The sequence below is a fragment of the Protopterus annectens genome, chromosome 13.part0, assembly GCF_019279795.1.
Source record: "Protopterus annectens isolate FY-2018-M chromosome 13.part0, PAN1.0, whole genome shotgun sequence".
Classification (NCBI taxonomy): Eukaryota; Metazoa; Chordata; order Ceratodontiformes; family Protopteridae; genus Protopterus; species Protopterus annectens.
This window is the reverse complement of record NC_056747.1, coordinates 856,947,667-856,971,839: the sequence shown is the minus strand read 5'-3', so window position 1 is coordinate 856,971,839 and position 24,173 is coordinate 856,947,667. Positions and strand designations below refer to the sequence as shown.

At 38.6% G+C, this 24,173-nt stretch overlaps 1 protein-coding gene across 6 annotated transcripts in view; it reads left to right on the top strand.

The window, feature by feature from the left end:
* Positions 1-24,173, top strand: part of ACACA (acetyl-CoA carboxylase alpha) — a 2,143,878-nt gene that overhangs the window by 1,622,353 nt on the left and 497,352 nt on the right. For all 6 annotated transcript variants that reach the window (XM_044054575.1, XM_044054578.1, XM_044054576.1 and 3 more), the window contains one exon: positions 18,254-18,374. In XM_044054575.1, coding sequence (XP_043910510.1) covers positions 18,254-18,374 — 121 coding nt within the window. The remainder of the gene's footprint in view (positions 1-18,253; positions 18,375-24,173) is intronic.

Genomic DNA, 24,173 nt, shown 5'->3' with positions numbered 1-24,173 from the left:
CACGGCCATCATTTTAGTTCCTGTATCAAGATTTCATATGAGAATTCTTCAATGGATGCTAGCAACTCAGTGGCCAATTCTTTATCAATGCATGGCAGCACAAGAAAGAATCACTTAAGCGTGCAACAATACCTTTGGTGGAGGATTTGATCAGATCAAGTTCTACAAAGCCGTTCTTTCATTCTCCCTTAACCCAAGGCCATAGTGACCACAGATAATTCCCAGATTTGGTGGGGTGGGGGCTCTTCCAAGGCACTTGGTCCCCCGAAGAGGCCAACATGCATATCAGTGTTCTGGAAATTTGAGCAGTGCTCTTAGCATTGCAGGCAGTCCAAGACATACTCCATTTTGTTGTGATGTACACAGACAATATGTCAGTAGTTTGGTACATCAACAAACAAGGAAGAACCAGGTCTTAGCCCTGTTTTGAGAAGCCCTCAGAGTGTGGCAATGGGTGATCTCATCCAGCCGCTTTCTCATAGCAGTGCACATTCTGGGGATAGCAGGCAAATTGACCAGGTCCATTCTTCTACCTCAGGAGTGGTCTTTAAACATAAAAGTGACAGAAATTATTTTCCATCAATGGGGCCAGCGTTGTTGTGATCATTTTGCTCCTCCCCTCAACAACAAATGCATCAGTTACTTTGCCCTAATCCCCCCTCTGGGGGGAATCATGGAGGGATGCTCTGCTCCACAATTGGTTCCCCCAGTTTCATTTATGCATATCTACCAATTCCCCTAATTCCAAAATTTTTACAGAAAGCTGCCAGGTGGAAGAGCCAAGTTATTCTCATTGCACCTTACTGGCTTCGACAGATTTGGTTCCCCTTTCGTTCGCCTCATCTTCTTCACCCACCTTGGATTCTGCTCACCCAGCACACATGATTCATCTGGATATCTATAACCTCAAGCTAGCAGCATGGTTTCTCCAATTCCATTAATAGTCAGACAACAGATGCTCTCTTCCACTGTCTGTCATATACTTTTATCTTCCCATAAGCCTTCTACAAGAAAACTTTACACAAGTAAATGGAAAAGGTTCATTTGCTTGGCCCAACAAAAACACATTGAATCCTTCTCAGCTGCTGTACAAAGTGTACTTGAATTTTTGGCAACAATTTTTAATGAGGGTGCTAGCTCCTCAATGATTAAAGTTCAGTTAGCAGCAATCTCCAATTTTCACATTGTATTTGAGAATTCCTCTGTGGCTTCATCTAAACTTTGTAAAGCATTTTTTAGAGACACAGTCCTGCTGAGATATCCATATAAAGATCCTACTTCACCACTGGATTTGAACTTGGTTGTGCAGGCCTTAATTAATTCCCCTGTAATTCATTATCCCTTTGAACCAGCAGCTGAATCCAATCTTAAGTTCCTGACCTGGAAACCTATCTTTCTAGTGGCCATTACCTCTGCTAGAAGAATTTCAGAACTTCAAGCATTGGACTCGAAACCTCTCTACTTGATCTTTCACAAGGACAGAGTCACATTATGTACCAATGCTTCTTTCCTTCCTAAGGTGGTGTCAGATTCCATTATCAATCAGTCCATTCATTTGCCAGTTTTCTTTCCTAAATTTGCAAACAAAGGTGAATATATGTTCCATCTATTAGGTGTTCACAGACAATTATGTTTTTACTTACATAGAACGAAAGAATTTAGAAAGACAGATCAATTATTTCTGTCCTTTGCAGATGCTAATTTAGGAAAACCAGTTGCAAAGGTATCCTTAGCCAGAAGGCTGATGGATTGCAAATCATTTATCTACAATAAGTTGGATCTAACCTTACCAAAACCTTTAAGAGCCCATTCAACTAGGTCCATGGCAGCTTCTTCAGTGTTTCTATCTAGAACTTCCATGGACAGTATATGTGCAGCTTGGGCCAATCTTAATTCCTTTATCACTCATTACAAACTGGATCTGGTCTCAAGGGTAAGAGCAACCTTTGGTCAGCTGTGCTCAGGAAGATCCTTTCTTAGAGTCCACTCAGGATTTTAGGTAGCTGGGGACTGTCCCAACAGTTGTGGGTAAAATGAAAATTGACAGATTAAAAAGGTTATGTACTTACCATAATGTTTCATCTATGTTGTCCATTTTCATTCTTCTTCAAATTCCCACCAGGCAAACCCTAACCCTTTCTCACAATGGATTTGTGGAAGAATGAGAGATTATAAGGGCACCACTGCCCTTAATGTTGAGCTCTATATATGGATTTTTCTGTTAGGAAATTTGTAGTAATTCTTTCTACTTTATGTAAAACAGCAAACAAGATCTGAGATATGTTACAAGTTGGTGCATTATAGGTTCATAGGTAGGTACTAGGCTGTCGGCCGTGGGGCCTATATAAGTCTAGCCAAAAAGGTCCCCTGGCATTTGCCACCCAAGAAAATTATTTTCCTGTGCCCCTGTCAAGCAGTGCCACAGAAGTGATTCCTGGGGTGAATTTTCTATTTATCATCCAGTCGTCAAGATTTTTCTTAGAGGGCCAATGAGGAGCTTTGCTTGACATGAATGGGTAGTTTGTTCCAGAGTATGGGAAGTTTCTGGGACAGGAATCTATCCCTCCAGCATGTTCTGTTTATTGTGGTGACAAAGTTTAGGTCCCTGGAGTGTGTGGTTCAGAGAGACTGGGATTTCTTTAAGTGTAGCATGTCCAACAGCTCTGGGTTTGATATAGCTTTGTATGTTAGGCAGAGATCGCCTCTGAATAGGCGATATACAACGGAGTACAGCTGGAGTTTTTTGAGACGGTCTGCGTATGGCATCTGTTTGAGGCCTGTAATCCTCTTAGTGAGGTATTTCTGTTCCCTTTCGGGAGATACATGCCAAATGGGGCATTGTACTCTATAATGGGTCTGATGAGGGATGAGTAGAGAGGAACAATGACCTCCTTTTTTCTAGAAGAAAACCTTTTTGTGATGAGGTGTGCCACAATAGAAGGATTTCCTGACTACTGTGGCGAAGTGGTTATCAAAAGAGAGACTACTGTCCACCTGTGTCCCGGGGTCTCTTATCACACTTTCAGTGTTTAGTGAGCTACCGCCTATGTGGTAGTTCATGGGTACTGAGTTTTTCCCAAAGGGTATGACAATGTACTTCTTCGCATTGAGCTTGAGCCCATGACTTTGACACCAAGCACCTGTCTCTGTAAGGCCCTTTTGTAGAATGTCTACATCATTAGGTGATTCTATTATGGCCCCATTTTAAAATCATCTGCAAACTTTGTTAGCCAAAGACCTTCTGTGTTGGCCTGCACTTTAGAGAAGTAGATGCTGAACAGGAGAGGACCCAGGACTGAACCCTGTGGTACTCCACTCGTCACTGGTATGAAGTTGGATTTGGAGTCGGCTACGTTTACAGTGTGGGTTCTGTCAGTGAGACAGTTGGCCACCCATCTTGAGACATAGGGATTTAGGCCCAGTTTAGTGAGTTTATCTGTAATTCCAGAGTGGGGGATGGTATCGAAAGTCTTGGCGAGGTCAAGATAGGCTGTGTGCACTACCTTGCCCTCGTCTACGGCTATAGTGACTGCTTCAAAGAAGTCAATCTGGTTTAGTAGACATCTACTACATTTTACAAACCCAAACTGAGTGGGGTCCAGGGTTTGGAGGTGACCTATGTATTTGTTTATAAGCTCCAAGATTATACGTTCCACGGCCTTGCAGACCAGGCTCATCAGGCTAATGGGGCGGTAGTTTCTGGGGTCTGTGGTGGCACTCCCTTTGTGGAGTGGGATAACTGTCACTCTGCACCATTCAGTAGGCACATAGCCTGAGGTGAGGCTATGATTGAACATGGTACTTAGGTGGGGTGCCAGATCGTTCTGTAGTTCGTGCAGTATGCAACCTGGGATGTTGTTTGGTCCCATGGATGCTGTGTTCTTGGCTTTGGAGAGTGCGGCCTTTACTTGTTCAACAGTGATTACAGGGGCCTTGCATTCTTCTGGTATTAAGATGGGCCCTTTGGAGGGTGAGAGGGGGGTAAAGTTAGCACTGAACATATCTGCCAGGATGTTGGCAATATCGGTTGGTTCTGTATATTTAGTGCCATTGTGCTGTAGCTCAGAGCATATCTGAGTGTTGCCATTGAGATTCTTGACATAGCTGTAGAATGCTTTGTGGTTGTCTTTTGAATCAGTGGCAATTTTATTTTCATAACTGGCTTTGAAGGATTTTATGAGAGATCTCAGCTTCTTGCTGAGGCTGACCAGGGAGTTCCTCCAAGCTTCTTCCTTCTGTTGTAGAGTTTGTTTATGGCAGGGGACCACCAGACCGGCTTCCCTTTTTTTGGAGGACAGAGTCTTGGTTCTGTTGGGGATGGCACAATCCATGCACTCGTGTATGTGCTTATACAGTGCATTTGTGTAAGATTCAGCAGTCATACCTCTGTTATCCGTCTACATGAGTGTCGTGAAGTTTGCCACTTCTCTCTTAAAAAGCATGAAGTTGACTTTGGAGTAGTTTTTGACAGTAGTTTCCTTAATAGGTTCATAGGTTGGTACTAGGCTATCGGCCCTAGGGCCTATACAAGCCTAGCTATAACAATTCCCTGGCTATTTCTTCCCACAGTATTTACTTCCCTGGACCCCTGTCTAGCAGGGCGACTGACTTGATCCCCAGGGTGAATTTCCTATCTCCCATCCAATCAAGGTTCCTTTTGAAGAGGGCCAAAGAGGCGCTCTTCTTGACATGTATGGGCAGTCTATTCCAGAGTCTGGGGAGTCTCTGGGTTAGGAAACTATCCCTCCGGCATATTTTGTTCATTGTGATGACAGAGTTTAGATCCCTGGAGTGTGTGTCTCTGAGGGACTGGGATTTCTTTAAGTGTAGCATGTCCAACATCTCTGGGTTTGACATGGCCTTGTATGTTAAGCAGAGATCGCCTCTGAGTAGACGATATGCGGCAGAGTATAGGTGGAGTTTTTTAAGACGGTCAGCATAGGGCATCTGCTTTAGGCCTGTGATTCTTTTAGTGAGGTACTTCTGCAGCCTTTCCAGTTGTTGCAGATGTCTGTAATGGGGGGTGAGGCTGGGATATGGATGTCTAGGGTGATTAGCTTGTGGTCTGATCTGACCAGCGAGAAGTTGACCTCTGGCATGAAAATATTGGTAATGACCAGGTCCAGGATATTGCTGCCCCTGGTGGGGCTGTGGATAAGATGATCCAAGGCATTGGAATTTATGAATTCCAGAAAACGTTGAGCGAATGAGTTGGTACATGAGTAGGTTTCCCAACTGATGGTGTGGCAGTTGAAATCACCCATAATTAAGGTACTGGGTTGTACTGTAATATTTTCCAGTATCTTAAGAAATGAAGAGTGGGAATCCTAGGGCATGGTGGGGGATCTGTAACAAGCTACAACCTGGATTACAGTCTTGCCCAGTGGTAGTTGCACTTGGATAATTTTGGATGCATTATGTTGAGCAACTAGCCTGGAGGTGTGGATATCCTTAATGAATATGGACACGCCTCAGCCTTTAGTGTTTCGTTCCAAGTTAGGTGGCCGAAAGGTATGGCATGAATTATAGGCTGGTAATGCAGGGGTGAATTTTTACATGCAAAGTTTATATGTATATATTTATATATATATTTTTGATTGCCAAATGGACTAAGGTTGATATATTTCCAGCCATGTAGTATATTGTCTTGGATAAAATCACAGATTTAATAATCTACTTAATAATCTGGTTAAATAAGAGGTACCATATCATTATAAATTTTATTTAAAGGACATAATGGTTATATTAGTATGACTGCTACTAAGTAGGGCAGGACCAGCTCGAATGTCACACTGATGGGGGAAGGGATGTGAATTTAAGATGTGTACCAATAACACTTTGTTTTACAGCACAATAAACCAGTCCCTTGCCTGATAAAAAGTATGTATATATTTAGAAAGCTTGTGAGGAGACTTATCACTCTATTTTTGTTTTACTTAGATCTCTTGTCTGTGCACTTAATAATGGATTTTCAAATGGAAACAGACTGCCTGCCTTGCTTGGACTACTTTTGAATACTTAGTAATTCTGAACAATTATATATTTTTTATTATTATTATTATTATTTTTTTTTTTTTTTTTTTTACTTAAGGCGAGTTTAAGTTAGCTACTTCTACTACTATTGTCTGATCTGATTAATATAAAGTGATTAACTAGAGAAATATGGACTGAAAATCGGGTCTATGTCAGAACAACAAAAACTCAAAATGTTGATCGCTCACATGAGCGAATAATCAGGAACTCGAAATCGCTATTGTGGGGGGGCACCCCCTGTTAAATATATATATTCCTACTCCGAGATCGCACTACAGTGAGGAAAGAGCAAATATTCCGATCTTCACTGTACTGCGATCCCAAAAAACTAACATCGACTTCCTGATTATTCGCTCATGTGAGCGATCGACATTTTGAGTTTTGGCGTTCTAAAGTAGGCCCTGAAAATCTTCCACACAGAGAAGTTTCTTACACTGTTTTGTTTCTGGACCCACTATACTTGTTTAGTGGGTTGTTTTGAGACTTTGGGAATACCACAGAGATTACTTGTTTTTGTTTGGATTTTCTCACATTCATGCACTTCTGATTACAGTTCCTTTTCTGTACGTACATATGTAATATGTGCATCTGTAATTGCTGTTGACCAACAGGCAACTGGCCATCTTTTGTAGGATCACAGTACCTATACCATTTTGACTGGCATCTACTTAAAACACAGCTGGCTTACTTGCATCATAGTACTTTAGTACTGGAGCTTCTTTAACTAGTTTGTTAAGGTCAAAAATATTTTCTTGTTTTCCTTGCTTTACAGTGTAGAGAGGGAAATACCCATCACTATAACCAAGACAACTCAAATTTAATTAGTGGCTTGAAAGCTGAAAATACTGGGGAAGGGAATGGGAAAGGTGCAGCTTCTTGTCAGTGTGCCTGGCTGGGGAGGGAGGTATTTGGTGGCTCCCCAGCCATTAGCTGTACCATTCCAGGTGTAAGTGGGAACCAGTCCTATAGCTAGGTCATGGCTGTGTGAGAAATGTAGGCATGGCTACCCAAGCCAGGATCCCATTAGCTCTTGCAGGATGCTTCTGTGAACATGTACATTCCTGTTTGGGGAGTGCAGGTAACCCCCACTGTGATTTGGGTGCCTATGTCACTATCAAGAGAGTGAGGTTAGATATGTAGAACAGAAATCACCTCATGGCTGCCTTTTTGATGGCCATGACTTGGACTGTTCTCACCTGATTGGAGAACAAATGAGCTCTGGTGGCTGTTTCCTCTGAAAGAATAAATGAGCACAGCATCCCTCTCTCCATTGTGGAATGAATGGATAGTTGTGATAATGGCTTGATGATTGACAGGCATGGAAACAGAAAAGGTATATAGAGAAAAAATTATTTTCTTGTTCATAGCTCCATTTCCAGGCTGCACCTCGCTCTAACAGATTTCTTCGAGAATTAGTTGTCTCAGATATATTCGATGCAAGCCTTGCAAGATGTCGCATCATTCCTAAAAACCTGTGTAATACCTACTTCTCCTCTGGGTTTTGTATTTTTGCAGTTACTCAGATGTTTTTTTTTTTTTTCTGTATCAGGGTTCAGTCCCTCTGACATTAGAGTTTGACCCATGTATGTCAGACCTGCTGCTATTTAATGTTTTATCTTATTTAATTTGAAGGTATACTGCCTTGGTTTATTCAGCAGGTATATCAGTCTTTTGTTATACTTTTCTTGTGTCTGGCTTCACACTAACAGATCATCATTTATATTCATAATACATCCCAAGCTTTCAATTACTTGTACAGACCAGTTCTTTGGAATACCTCTGGCACTGATGAAATCCCAATGGAAGTTTAAGGTTTCTCTGCCTTCTTAGAGGCATATTACATGTACACTATATTTATCTTTCTTAATGTAGCCTTACCTACTCATAATAGTAGCTTGCATCTAGTAGCGAAATGTAGTTAGCATTTGGCATTGTTGAGACCACGTCAACTGTAAGCAGTGGTAATACTCTCTTTTAGTCATGTTAGTTGGATGTTACAGAACAATGCAAATGCAAACATTCTCTTAATCTACAACAATAACCAAATTGTTCACTCATTCAATTGTCTCCAATTGCTTTTAAGGGCATTTAAGCTTTCTGTTAACTTCAAGTCTTGCTTCGTTTTAATTCTAAAAGCTATTGGTACTTTCCTAGATGCGTAAAGATATATTTGTATATCCTACTCTTCTAGTAAACTTCATAAGCCTGTAAATAAATCAGCATAGTAATGTAGGCTGCCATTGCTCTGGCTATGCACAGTATCTGAGATATCTTTATATAAATACATTACCATTGCTGTACAAATTCAATCTTTGCTTTCATACTATGAATTTTTTTACCATTTTTAGGTTCTCACAAACCAAATGATCCAAAATATTAGGGGAATTTACTTTGTTAGGTGATATGGTGTGAAAGAGGCTCCTGAACTCCATGTATTTATTCGCATATGTCTGTAGCTTTTGACCCAATAATTCCACCTGGTACCCTGAATGTGGTATTTGGTAACAGTATCCACCCATCTGTTTTGTGCACCTTTTAACTCCATAGCTACAAAAATGTCTGCAGGTAAAGTACTAAACTTTACCTGTGTATTGTATAAATTCAACATTTGCTTAAGTCTCAACATTTCTTGCAAGTCTGATTTGCATTCTTGCCAGCATGCCTTTGACGTATTTCAGATTTCTTTATTTTATCACCTTCTTTTCACTTTAATTGTAGCAGTAAAATGCTAGTTGCCATTATGTTCAACAACATGCAATTTATGCAGCTCTGAAATTGTGTTCCTTGTAGCAGAGGTTTTTCAATTTTAATTAAAAGAACATTTCTCTTCATGTTTATACATACTCCTAGTGTTGAGATTTCTGTTTCAAGGGCACAATGTTTTCTGTGCACCTCATGAATCTTTTTCTTGCCTCTATAATTGTGAAAGTAATTTCTCATTTCTCTCTTTTCCCTATTCATTACTGTTATAATTCATTATCATTTTGTTTCTCATTTTAACCTTTGTGTCTGACTTGCACTTTTATCTTGATACATCCTTTTCTTCAGTTAATTGTTTTTTCTGTGTACTTTTAATTTCACCAGCTGTACATACGAATATAGTTTCTGATAAGCAGGCCTGCTTCTCTTAACTCACCATTTCTTATTCCACAGACTACTCTGTCTTCTGTTAATGATTCAGGCAAACTCACTAAATCCAGTATTTGGCTCTGTTCTTAGCTTAGTAACATATGCATTTATAGTGTCTGGCTCTTATGTCCTTTTAAAGAGCAAAAGATGAATAAACAGAAAATTCTTTCTGGGCTCACAATTGCTGGACCCTGCTATAATTGCTGCTGTTTTATCGTTCTCTTCTACAATGACAGTAAAAGTAGCACATACCTTCTAGACATCTTTCCCAACAACATAAAGAAATGAGCCACACTACTTTTTTCAGGTTTCTTGGATGTTCCACTCGTGTTAAGGTATAAATCAGATTTCTGCTTCTTAAGCATCCAGTTTTCTGATAAATTTCCTTGCTGGGAGAAAATTCCTAGTGGTTGTATTTGGAGCATGTCCACTGTTAATTATACATCTCTATTTCAAAACACATAAACCCCTAAAAATAATTACCTTTCTTCCACTTCTGCAAATATATTCCTCAATTTTTGATACCATATAACATTCACATTTTTGTCAGAAGATTCCATCTGTAACTCTCACTCTTGATGTGTACATCTAGCTTCCATGAGAGCTTTAATCTGAGAGACTTTCTCAAAGATTGTGCACCACGTTTTTTGCAAGTACCTGTAGTTAGGCATTAGGATTTAAAGCTGTACATACCCTAGAGATTACAGAGAATGCTTAGTGTATGTTATTGAATGCATCTAATGGACTAGACCTTAAATGAGTAGGCCTAAAAGGAATTGTAAAGCTTGAATGGATGACATATGTGATGACAGAAAGCAGTGATTAGAATTATTGTGCGTCAAATAAGCAGTGATTAGACTTATTATGTGTGTCAAATAAGGCTGATTTAAAATCACTTACTGCAGTGATAGCTGTCTTTCAAGCCTTTGTGATATGGATTACTATTCACCCTTAAGAAACTGCAGTGAAGAACATTAAGTAAGCCCTCTTTTAGAGTATTTGCTGGATTTCTATCAATATTGGGAGTGCATGGTTTACCAAGATAAAATAGCCAGAGGATGGTATTCAGAAAGACCATTCACAGTTAAGCAGGGCACTCTGCTCACTCTGGCAAAGCAGTACCGCGTGGCTATAATGTGATTCAGAGGCATGCATTGTTACCATGCCACTGAATCCTATTAGACCATCTGTGAATATCTTTGAATCAATAACTGTACAACTGTAACAACTGTAGCTGTGTACTCCTAAGTTGTGCAGATAATCTGATCAGTTAAGGAAATTGCTTTCCCTATTGAAAAGAATGATTGAAACATGGCTAACAGCCGTATGAACCCTTTGTAGAAGTTGTGTAGTAGGAGTGTCTGACTCTCTCAGCAGTGTGACTTCCATTTTAGTGAGAATGTCTATGATATACAGAGGCCTAATTTACATAAGCTTGCCCACATAGTTGTTGCTTACATGATAGTTGTACAGCTACACAACAAGGTTTTACTTGGTGCTCAGATGTGGTGTAAAGTTTTAAGAAACATTTTTAATTTAACCACAGGTCACCAACCTATGTTCCACACACAATAATCCATACCAAGGATTAAAGCTTTTGTGTGTTTATTGAATCAAACATCCTCAGAAATAAAATGAATCAACTGACAAACTCCATTTATATAAAGCCGAAACTATCACACGACTCATTTCAACCAGTCCTATAAATTTATCATTACTGTTGTAAAATTTAAACAAACCTTAATAGTACAATCATTTTTATAAACTCGCAATATAGCTGTCTGAAGTTTTAATAAACTATTGATTGAAATTGCTTTGTTCACACTAGGATTTTCTGATGCATTCAAAAGCACCTGCCAGTATGTTTCACAGTACTGTAGCATTGTCTGCCAATCCCCCTCCAATGTTCTAGTTTTTCAACTTTCTCAAATACAAAAGTTTTTAAAAACTAGCCCAAGTGCTGTGCTTGTATAAAGGACTGGCATCATTCTGTCTACATATGTCATATGTATGCTTGGAACTCCTGCAGCATAACCGCCAGTCAGCTTTTCCCACATAAAATGCAGGACGACTTTGGCTCTTAGCTAAATACACCACCCCCTTGATGTTAGAATTTTAATTATCCCTGTAGTATACTGTTTTACTTTGTTGGGTAGTGCTACACTGCTAACTTCCCATGCGTAATTAAATTGTAAGCACACAACACATTTTGTCATTTTACAGACTTTGTTGTTAAATACTGTCTTTTTATTCTATAAAATGTTTTTAATATTTTGTTTTGTATAAACAAACCATGTGTTGAACCTTGGTTAGTGACTTGTGGTTATTGGTTTTGTTCATACACCAATTATGTGGAGGCAACACCTCTGAGTGTGTTTATTGTAGATGGATGTTGCTGACATGTTGGTCCCTGACACTCCAGTATTATCTAGATCTAAAAATGGATTGAATAAGTCCACCAATAATAATAATATGGACAGTGGAACTTTAGACAAACACTCACCAGCTCTAAGCCCCTCTTCCCTCAAGAAAAAGCAGGACATGTTTTTCATTGCCTATCAATGATTGCTCTTTCTCTGATGTGCAGCAGCCATGGAGTAAGAATAGTAAAGAACAGGGATATGGGTATTCAGGGAGCTTCCTCCCCTACAAAACATATTTTTACTAGTTTTAATCTTGTCTTAGTTGTGTGTAATGTGACAAACTCAAGTATGTGTTAGGAGCATTTGTGCACTTGAGCTGATGTTTATGAGCTGTAGTTGCTATGTATCTACAAATTCTAATGTTTCAGATACTCAGAGTAGAAACTGCACCTGTTTCAGACAATTTGCAGAAAAGTACAGTTTCCATGATAGCTGTTGAATTCAACCTCTGAGTAATACATGTTTGGCAGACACTGTAGCACATTTTCATTGTGGTGATGTACTGCAGCTGGAGAGTCATATAATGTGATGTTGTATCTCAAGGGTTATGGGTATCCATTCACAGGGTTTTCCATTCACATTTAAAAATAAGTGTGTCTGTCATAAGTAAATTTTTATGAAATGACAAGGTTGCAAAGATATGCAGTTATCAGCTAGAAAGTCTAATAGTTCATTACACTCAAGGAGGACAGCACCTTTTTTTGTAGTGAATTTCTGTAATAAATAATTTAAACTCAAGTTTGTTTGCAGACTTATTTGTTAAGCATCTTGCTGGTCATCCATAACATGTAACCATCCCTGCTACCACCTCTAGATTCCAAGCTCTTCCTTCAGACATAGATCACATTATACGTTTACTTAAGCTTGTAGAAGCGTGCAGCACGTGGATCTCGGGGCACGCCGTTCTCAGCGTTTGGCTGTGGATGACTGATGAAAAGGGGAAGTGTACTGTTTATAGTATAATTAACCGATTTGTTCTACTTGTGCTGTTTATTGAACCAGGTACATTTCTCTTTTAAGACTCTGGTGTTTCTGGCTGTTGAAAGGGCGTTCTACCTTTTACTGTAATATTACTTACGACATAATGATTGATCAGTTGTATAGGAACTAGTTAGAAGTCGTCCTTGTGTAACGGTGTTTCCTGGCCAATAGTTAAGGAGGTATTCTGCCGTTTTGTCACTGTTAGTACATCTTGTCTGTAAGTAATTGAGCAATTTTTCTATGCTGCTCTTGCTGTTCTCTAGGGAGTGGATGTATTTTAATATTGAGCGTGTGATGCTTCCGACGGAAGAAAGCAGACTTTAATTCCCTACACTTAGAAGTTCTAAGCTTGCATTGCTTGTGCTACTGTTTAGTAGCACACACATGGTGTTTTTAGCGTTGTGGTGCTTCACAGCTGAAAGATCGCTTTCCCTGTTTGGGATGTGTGTCAGCTGATTTCTGCTACTAAGGAGATGTATAGTTTTGATATTGGGCTTTAATCTTCCTACTCTTAATAACTACTACTATTGGCTGATCCCTGAATCAGGTAGACTTTGTTCTTCTAGGCTATTGATGCTCCCGACTGTAGATTCTGAGCCCTACTTACTTATGTACAAGGATTTGTGACCTGTATTGATTGCGCAGTTGTAATTATACTGGCTATATGCCGTTTTTGGTTCTGCTGCTTCCCGGCTAATAGTAAAGGGTTTTTTCTGCTTTTCTTTACTTTTATGTAATTCTTGTCTGTCAGTAACAGTGCTATAATTTTTCCTATGCTGATAATATCAGGTCATGTTGCTTTGAACCTAATTTGTTGAAAGGGTTATAGTAGTCTTCTGTACAGTGCTATACTTTTGAATGTACCCAGTAACGACAAATAAGGATGTTTTTATTTCTGATAAACTGCTAATGTTTGCCTGCCCTAACACTTTGTCACCTACAATTTTTGCCCTCTCTGTACTGTGCTATATTTTTAATGTGCTTAGCAATGTCATCTAAGGATTTTGTATTCTGTGAAACTGCCATTTTGCCTGCTACTAACACTTTGATACCTTTAATTTTGTTTTCTCTCCCTTTATTCACCCAGCACTCCACTCTGCTAGCCTTGAACTAGTGACTGAGAATTTGTCCTGCCTGAAAGCCAAGAATACATACCTTTTACTGAATCAATTGGACTCCACCCGTACCATAAGTTAGAGCAAACTCCTCTCCCTAAGACTCTAATGAACCTAGAAAGTATGTGTTACAATGACTGTAGTGTTATTACATTTTACCTATTTAATGCCTTGTAACTGAGGACTGCTCCCTAGCCAGGTCAGCCAGTACACTCGCTCTATTCTACCACCTCCTTCCACACCTCATCACTTTACCCACAGGTTAACTAAGCTGCTTAGTTTTGTTCCCCTCCTCTATTCCCTGTCTTTAAAGCACACTAGGAAGGCTTATTTATTTTTGTTTCCATTCTCCTTTTCTAAGGACTCGCCCTACATGTCTATCCCACTGCTCTGATCCACATATTATCTAACTGCAGGCCTGAACTTTTCTCTGTTCTCCCAGTACTGCTCACTCCTCTATTCTTACAACTTCACACTCTCCTCTGGAAACATCTTTACCTTACCTCAATAGTCAGCATTTCACTGATTGTTCCTGGGGCCCTTCTCCTTCACTGGCTCTATCCCGCTCCGTTCGCCCTACGGGCTCACTCCGCTCTCCTCCCTGCCCCCTATTCCCACCCGCCCCCACTGCTTCTACATTTATTCATCTAAACCACTCCCCTTCAATAAACACCAATCATAGGAGACCACACCTTAATTTCCAGAAACACCACACCCAATACTCACCTACACTATCCAACTTATTCATCTTAACAGTCCACTAATCTCTACACTGACACTATGCCACTATTATCTACCTATCCTAAACGGAATCTCCTACTTCCATACATCATCACACATCTTCTTATTATACTTTATCTACTTACTTTCTATGAACACCTCCAGTACATAAACCTTTCCCACCCCACAAAGCTAACCTCCTCAACTCCCATAGCCTACTCTCATTCTCATTCAAACACACCTAGCACAATAACCTACCTATCAGCAAAATACCACAGACTAAATCACATTAAATACTACTGGCCTCAAGCCAAGAAATCTCTGTTCCTTACATGTAAAGTCCTACAAATCACACTTAACTACCAACTCCAATCAATAATAGATGGCGATATCCAACCTAATCCAGGTCCAAGCCCTACACTTCCTACAGTTACCCATATAGCAACCCCTACTACCACCCAAACCCTTATTAGACCTCCCAACTCACTATTAATAGCCCATCTTAATATAAGAAGCATAAATAACAAAGTTGCCCAAATACATGCTCTCATAGATGTACACTCATTTGACATCCTGTGTCTTACTGAAACTTGGCTCAAACCATCTATACAAGACAATGAATTTACTCCTCCAGGATATAGCACATTAAGACAAGATCGATTAGCTAAAAAGGGAGGCGGAATAGCAATACTTTACAAGTCTGGACTACAAGTTACCTCAATTGACTCTAAGCCCCCTCCAACTAATAATGAGGAAATACTTATCTCCAAACTCCAACTCAATAACCATAAATCTATTTATATTATTGCTGTCTATCTTCCCCCAGGGAGTAACACAAACAACCTAGAAAATATCCTGAGTTGGCTATCAACCAACTATCCCCAAGAGACAATAGTACTCGGAGACTTTAATATAAATTGGAATAGCTGTACCTCAGAACAACCCTCTACCCATCTTAATTTACATGGCTTTACTCAAACTATTACCTCCCCCACAAGGACCAATAAACAGAACAACACTGAAAGCACCCTAGACTGGATACTAATAAATAGACATCACCTAAGCTATAAAGTAGGAACTCTCCCTGAGGATATAAGCGACCATGCTCTAACCTTCATTATCAGAGACAAGACTGATATCCAAAATCCAATTACCTATAGAACAGTGAGGAATAAAACAAAATTTAACCCTGATAGTTTCAAAACGAACTTAGAGCATGCAACTGGGCACCCCTTAAAAGTCTACCCCTAGAGGAAGCAGTAATCTACTTTAACAGTAAATTTCTACAGATCCTCGACCTCCACGCTCCAAAAGGACCATTAAAATTAGAAACAAACCCGCCCTGGCTCTCAAAAGATACAAAACAAAAATGCTGCTTAGAAATAAAATCTGGACCTTATGGCGTACTACCAAAACCATGTAGATCACATCAAGTTTAGACAGTTAAGAAATGACACAAAAAAATCAATACTGTTAGATAAAAGAAAGTACTACATACAACTCCAAAATACCCAGCAAAGAAACCCCCAAAATTTTGGGCAGGTATAAATACTCTCTTACACCCAGGTCGTACTGTCACCCCCCCACCTGTAGGTGCAGACCAGGACAATCCAAAGGAAGTAGCAATAACCTTTAACACCTTCTTCACTGAAACCATTCAGTCTCTTTCCAACCAACTATCTCCCAATAGCTCACCTCTAACATCCCATAATACTACCTTACCTCCACCATTTCATCTCAAACCCATCTCTACATCCCTTATCCGTACCCTTCTGCAAAACTCAAACCTACCACCATTGCTGCCGATCTCCTTCCTGCTGAATATCTACAGAAAGCAGCAGATGCTATAGCCTACCCAGTTTCCATTCTGATTAACAGAACAATCTCTGAAGGTGCAATTCCTATCACATGGAAGATTGCACATATTATCCCCCTTCATAAGGGTGGAAACTCTAGGGATCTATCCAATTACAGACCTATTGCCATACTCTCTCCTTTAGCCAAAATCATGGAGAAATGCATTCATATGCAACTGTTAAAACACCTTATAGACAACAACTTGCTAGCTAGCTGCCAACACGGTTTCAGGCCATTTCACAGTACTACTAGCGGGCTTTTATCCTTCTCCAACTGTATAAATAAAAACCGCAATAACAACACTCTATCCTCAGCCCTGTTTATTGATCTCTCGAAAGCCTTGACATGGTTAACCACAAACTTCTCATTAACACACTGAAAAACCTGTCCCTTGATACTCTTTCTATACAATGGTTTGAATCCTACTTAAGCAATAGGCAACAAGCAGTCATGTGGGAGAACAACATATCTCCCCATCTCCCCATCTCACTAGGTGTCCCCAAGGTTCTATACTTGGACCACTTCTATTCTCTGTCTTTATCAATGACCTGTACACTGTTATTCCTCAGGCCTCCTTAATACAATATGCTGATGACTCCACATTAATCTGCACAGCCCCAAATCCAGCAGACCTACAATCCCTTACCCAAAAAGTGTTTAACACAGTTGAGGATTGGCTACAACATCAATGTCTTATCCTAAATCCTAAAAAAACCAAACTTCTACTTTTTACTCCCACCCATAGACACACACCTCTAAACTTTACTGTCACTTCTAACAATGGAACTATTATATCCCCTGACTCTAACACAAAACTCCTAGGGGTACTAATTGACAATAACCTTAACTTTGAGGCCCACATAAACAATACCATAAAATCAGTTAACAAAAACTAGGCTCACTATATAGAATCAAATCCTTTCTTACCCCACTAGCTAAATCTACTATTGCCCAGACCCACTTAATCTCTACCCTCCTCTATGCCTCCCCTATTTATACTAACCTCTCAAAACCAATATGAACAAACTAGTAGTCTCCTACAACAATATTGCAAGATTTGCAACTGGCTCTACATTTAGGACCCACCACTGTATTAATTATAAAAATCTTGGATGGCTAGAGTTACCCAACCTACTTCTACTTAATCAATTAATAATTGCCTATAAAATCCTGTATCAGCCTAGTAACACACCGATTCTTACCAAACTTATCACTCCCTACAGTAACCTTAATACCCTGCGCTCAGCTACTAAAATACTAGTACTAACACACAAAGCCAACAACAAGGCAGGGGACTCTCTATTCTCTAACACCGTTGGTAAATCCTGGAACTCTCTTCCCAGCGACCTAACCTCACTACCATCACTTACGCAATTCAAAATCAGGCTTAAATCCTACCTTAAAACACATTGGCTATGCACCTGTCTTAACCCAGACTAACTACTCTTGTCTTCTCACTAAATCTCTAAATCTTAATGTCTGTATAATCTACCTGCATACTTGAATCCAGAAGCATAACTTGTCTCTTAACTAATCTTGACTATCTCTTATATCTTATTATCTCTCTTATGTCACTCTAGTATCTTATGTTAACACACTTCTTTCTAGCATGTTCCTGTACTGTACTTATTTACTTACCTGTTACCCAACTTTTTATTTCAATATGTTCTTTTTTGCATAATATAGCTAAATTGTATATAGTACTTCTATTTGTTAAACTGTGAATTTTATTTACTGTTTTTATTTGATTAACGTCATACTTTGTTTTGTACTCTCGAGGAGCTTTTCTCCCCGGGCCTCTGCTGAAAATGGATATGTATCCAGCTGGACTAGCCCGGTCAACAAATGTAAAATAAAATAAAATAAAATAAAATAATAAGGCAGCTTTCAATCAGTATGCTTTCACTTTACATGTTGCAGTTATTCTACATATTAGCTATCTTAGGATGATTGTCTAATAATCTCATGTTAATTTTATGTTTTACTTTTCTTCAGAACATAGGGAGCCTGGTCCCAATCCTCAGCCCTAAGGACTCCATTGACAGAGAAATTGAATTTGTCCCAACTAAAGCCCCATATGACCCTCGATGGATGCTGTTGGGGCGCTCTCATCCAAGTATGTATCTATGACTTGATGTTTATTCTAAGTAAGACTGAATAAGTAAGACAGTTATGCATTTTTCCATTACATGCTAGTCAGTAATCTGTAAAAGCAATCTGCATTTGAAGTTTTATTTCTCCTATAATTGTGATGGTGAGAGAAAGTATCAATAAAACACCTGTTCGGTTAATTAAATCAATCTGCACTGTAAGTATTCCTAGCTTTACTTTCAAAGAAAAGTAACAGACATTAACTACATGAAAATATAAGAATCTTACAGATTTTCATTCAGTTATGTCAGAGCGTTCTTTGAATAAATTTTGTACCTGAGAAGCAAGTGATTTCCATTGTAGAACTCTACTAAATGTAAATATAAAAGCAGGTTGTAATGCACCTTTACATTTAGGAGTTAGTCTTATTATAAAAGGATTTTCTCTGTCCTTGTGCACTGATCATCAGGACAATACCAAGAGATTATTAATATTCCTTTCAGAATGCATACATTTTTTAATCTTTTGCTATAGGAATGTACCAAGAGTGACAGAATGCAGAATTTATGATCAGTTCTCTTGCTGGCATATTCATATTAGACTTCATAAGTATACCAAATTTGTAAAGCTTTACTTCCAAATAGTTACATATTTTTATTCCTTATTGGTTATAGCCTTCAGTGGATGTTAGTGCTTATTCTACTACACATATCAGTACATCAGTGACTTTCCAGTGATGTCATTAAACAGATTAACAGGTCTGTGTACTAAACTGCACACCTTTGCCTCTGCCTGTCAATATCAGCTTGAGTTACATTGGAATGTTTTTTTTTATTTATTTATTTTATTTTATATTTGTTAACCGGGAAATTCCGACTGGACCAGGTCCATTTTCAGCGGAGGCCCGGGGAGAAAAGCTCCAATATCAAGTTATACAAATACAGTACATCCAGCATAATACACAAAACAGGTTACATCATGTATGCTGAGCATAGTAATATAACAAGAATTAATAAAAACACTCCAGGTAAAAGATATAAAACATGGGTAAAAAGACAATGTCAGTCATACTTTGGTAAGAAAAGAAAATATATCAAGTAAGATTCTACAGCTAAAAGTACCCTTTCAGATTACCAAGCCTACAGAGGATCAGAGCTCCAGCATGTGATCAGAGAGGAATTTGGGGAGTTAATAGTAGTATGGGTAGGGTTATGTGATACAAGGGCATAACCATGTACTAAGAATTTGAGGGAGTTTTTGAATATGGATGTGGAGGGGGCAGTGGACACAGATAGGGGAAGAGAGTTCCAATTTCTGGCAATGGTGTGGGAGTAGAGCGCTTTCCCTGCATTATTGTTAGCCTTGGTGATGAAGAGGAGAGATTTTTCACTGGATCTTAGGTATTGGTTTGTAGTATAGATAGTAAGTAGGTTGGATAATGAGGCTTTTTTTTCAGGATATTTGGGAATATTGTAGGCTGTGCCCAGCTGGTGATAGTTAAGTAGCTGTGGTAGCTCAAGCCATTTTAGTTCTTTTAGTGCAGCACAGTGATGGGTTCTATAGGTTGAGTTAGTAGCAAACTTGGCTATTTTATTGTAGCATGATTCTAGTTTGTCTAGGTCACATTGTCTGATTTGGGTAAAGAGTGGTGCTGCGTATAATAGAGTTGAGAGGAGGTGGCTTTGTGCAAGAGTGACTCTTGCTTTTTGTGAGAAAAGGACTTATGCCTGTATAGGGAGCCTAGTTTTTTGTGGACTAGTTTTCCTATTAACTTGCTTCTTCTGTTGTTGCTGCCTTAATTGAATTTGTGATTTTGCTCCCTTTTCACTGAACTGCAAGAAGTCTGCCACAAAGCACAAGTAATAGATAATATCAATATAAAAAATAACCAGATTCATGCCACAGAATAACCGGGAAAAGCCGAAAGACACAAACAATCATTGAAATGTAAAGTTCAGAGGGCACATCACTGACTTAATCAGTCACAGAAAAGGCACTAAAATTGAATAAGCTGAAAATGTCATAAGTACAGTGAGTTCCCCTACACCCACACATTCCCATATATGTGTCTATTTTCATTCATCAAAACTACACCTTTTCAAACTTGAAAAAGCCAAACTTATTTAAGCGAAAGTACAGTTTAACAAAGCCGCACTTTCGCGAAATAGAAATAACCAGATACCTGTTGGTTGTTCAGGGATCTTCTACAGTGAGGATAAAGAAATGTTAAGTACCCTTTTTCCCCACTGTAGTGCAATCTTGGACTTGGTATATATTATTAGTAGGGGTGTGGGGGCACAAACCCTCACATGGAGGCTGCAGTTTGCTGTTACTGTTTGTTGTAGTTTTTTTTTTTTTTTTTTTTTTTCTTTCAGTTGTTTCCTTATGCTCACTGTAGAAGATCCCGAAACAGCCAACAGGTATTCGGTTATTTGTATTTCACAAAAGTGCAGTTTCGTTAAACTGCACTTTCGCTTAAGTAAGTTCAGCTTTTTCAGTTTCGAAGAGGTGTACTTTCAATGAGCGAAATTAGGCCCACACACATATATATATATATATATATATATATATATATATATGTATATATACACACACACACACACACACGTCTGTATATTGACTTCTCAGTCACACATTCGTAGAGAAATGGCAAATAATACCTGCTTTGAAAATTTATCTCGTGCCTGTCCATAGAATTGTGCTTCATAGCAAGAAGAATTTGAATTGTAGCTACTCTTTAGGTGTGTTATAAACTATTACGTACAGTGGCCCTAATATCAAACCCATTGAAACTAACCCCAAAACTATAAAACATAGATCAAATGACATTGAAAATAGTAATGATTGCTAAAACTGTCCTCTCAGCCATATTTGTTTTGCCAGTAATTACATAATTAGAATGGCAAAATTATTTTCCAGTGTGACAGTATAAAGATGACTGCAAAAAACATAGCAGAGATGTTTGGATGTGAAATCAGAGAAGAGCCTCAGTCAGTTAACTGAAATTTGAAATTGTATATCAACAAAGATTGATCATGTCTTTTAGATGACCCAGTCTTGGGAGAAGTGAAGCTTAAGGAGGAGGAGTGTGACTTAAGTTAATCGGATAATGATATCCAAGAATTAAAACAGTTGTCTTCCTCTAAGTGTGGAAGGTAGAACTGGAGGAAAAGGCAATGAATTAAAAAGGGGGTTATGCAAAGAGTGCAAGAGGAAATGAAAAAGAAATTGCTTCTAGTGAAGGAGACTTGATTTAGTAAAGCAGTTAATGGAAACTCGTGAAGCAAATGTCATTATAGTGAAAAAAGTTGTAAGCCAAAGGTTGATAGACAATAGTAGATGTGAGACTATAAGAATATTTGAAAGTTTGAAGAAGTTAAAGAAAGTGAGAAAATAGTGTTTATACTACAGAAGTTTGATAGGAGAGAGAAATTACAGAAAAGATATAGGTTAGAAGACTTCTAAAATGGCTGCCCATTGAGCAGCAGGCTGATTAGAACTCTCTCAGTATGAAAACTGAAAAATTGTTAAAAAAAAAAGACATTACATGTTATCGGTTTGAGTAAAATTGCATTACTGACTATCATTTTGACTGTCTAGATGCTAACAAAGAAGATTTTGTAGAAAGTAAGAGAATTCCACCAGAAAAAGGAAAACAAAAAACCTATGACTGGTAAGACCCTTGCACCTGTTCAGCAAAAAACAATTCATATTTCAGCTTTAATACAGAAGTTGACTTCCAGTAATTTGGAGGAAGAATAAATCAGATGCGGTCAGAGATATTTAAAATAAGCGAGACACTGGAGGAGCATATAAAGTCAAATGACAAAAGATTAGAAATATAAAATTAAGCTTTACATAGCTATTCAGATGAGTTTAAACTGAAGAAAGAGGTTGAAATGAAGGAAATGCTGCCTGAATATGAGGCTTCTCAAGAAGAGTTGTTTCATTATTAGAGTTACAAGACAGAGCACATAAAGAAAACCTGAGAATTTTTGCTGCTCAGAGAAACCAGAGGGAATAGACTGCATTCATTTTATGAAAATAGATGTAAGCAACTGCACTGGTGTTCCACACCAGGATTTGTTAATTGAGAGGGAACATTGTGTGTATGCCTCAAATGTGACCATGAGAAATCAGACAAGATCTATATTAATAAAGATGCAATCATACGAGCAGAAAGAGTTGCACCTTACAAAACGGAGGCTGAAGGGTAAAATGTTAAAAATAGGTGCCACCAGAGTGTTTGTGAAAAATGATTGTACACCAGGCAGAACAGAAGCAAGTTTATAAAGGTAATTAGAAGATGTTGAGAGGAAGATATGAGATTCAAGTTGCTTTATCCAGCTGTCTTCAGACAGTTTTTTCCCCTTGAGGTTCAAAGACATTATTTGGATGCAGAACAGGCTATGGAGAAAATAAAGTTTATCCAACAAAGAATGATTCAGTAAGCCAAATAAGACTCTGCTTTTTTAATTTTCTGACAGTAATAAAGCCCACATTGATGCTTTGCCAATGAAACCTCTTCCATTGTTCCAAAAGAAAATCCTTAAACAGCAGAAAAGGTGCAGGAGCTGACTAGAAGAAGCAGACATACCTTGGTCTTAAACAAGAGATTGGTGTTTGGAGGTCAAGATGATTAGGAAGAAGATCAATAACAATGTGAATTTAGTGAATAAATGGGAGAACTGCAATGCATCAATCCCATTAGATGCAGTTTAGACTTGTGGTTTTGCAGGAAGAAGTGGCTGAAAAAGACTGGAAGTTTGTTGTCTGTGTTAAACTGATGGTTAAACTTTAAAGCATATTTGTCATTAATGTTTAGAGTGACTGTGAAGGGACTGAAGAATAACTGTAAATAAAAAGAAGCTTCTGTTGTTAATATATGTATAAAATGACATGATATAAGTTGCATGTGATATTGTAAAGCAGTTCTGTAAAGTATGCAGAGTTTTTTATGTGAAGTGGGTAGTTTTATCAGTAATTGCTTTAAGTAAGAAAGTGCACTTTCTTAATTGTAATGTGTCCAGTCTTTACTCTGTAATAAGGTAAGAAAGGCTGGAAAGAAGCAAGTTAAAGTTAATATAGTGTTGTAATTTGGGCTGATGAGGTGTAAAAGTGTATTGATCATATTATATATAGAATTAAAAATAATAAAATTTGCCCTGTTGTTATAAAGGTTGATGTACAGACTGACGGTAGATCTGATGTCAGTTTTCATTCAACCAGCCCAGACATTGGAATTCATAGGAGCAGTGTTCAACGCAGTATCTATGATAGCTTCTCATTGTCTATCAAGAGGGCAAATAATAAAGAACCAGGTCAGGAAAATAATTTGCAGTATCTGAATTTTAGCCCGATTGATTCTGCAAGCCCTGGGATCAATGTCACCTGCAATAATTTTAGCCCTTTTTGGAAGATTCCACATGAGAATTGTACAATTGATGTTAGCAACATAATGGTCAGTGCTTTCTCAACCCACATCTGCAAAGATGAAAATAGCCCAGGTATGCAAACAATACCTTTCCATGTGGATGCAGTCACAACAGCTGTTACAAGGTTGTCTTTTTATCCTCCCTCAGCCCAAGGCCGTAATGACTACAGACACTTCCCAGATTGGGTGGGGGAGGGGCATTTTCTGGGGAAGACAGTCCAAGGCACTTGCTCCCCCTAAGAGGCCAACTTGCATATCAGTGTTCTGGAGATGAGAGTGGTACTTTTGCATTGGAGTCATTCAAAGACACTATCACTCTTGGGACTTTTGTAGTCCAGACAGACAACATGTCAGTAGTTTGGTACATAAGCAAACAAAAGGAAACCAGAT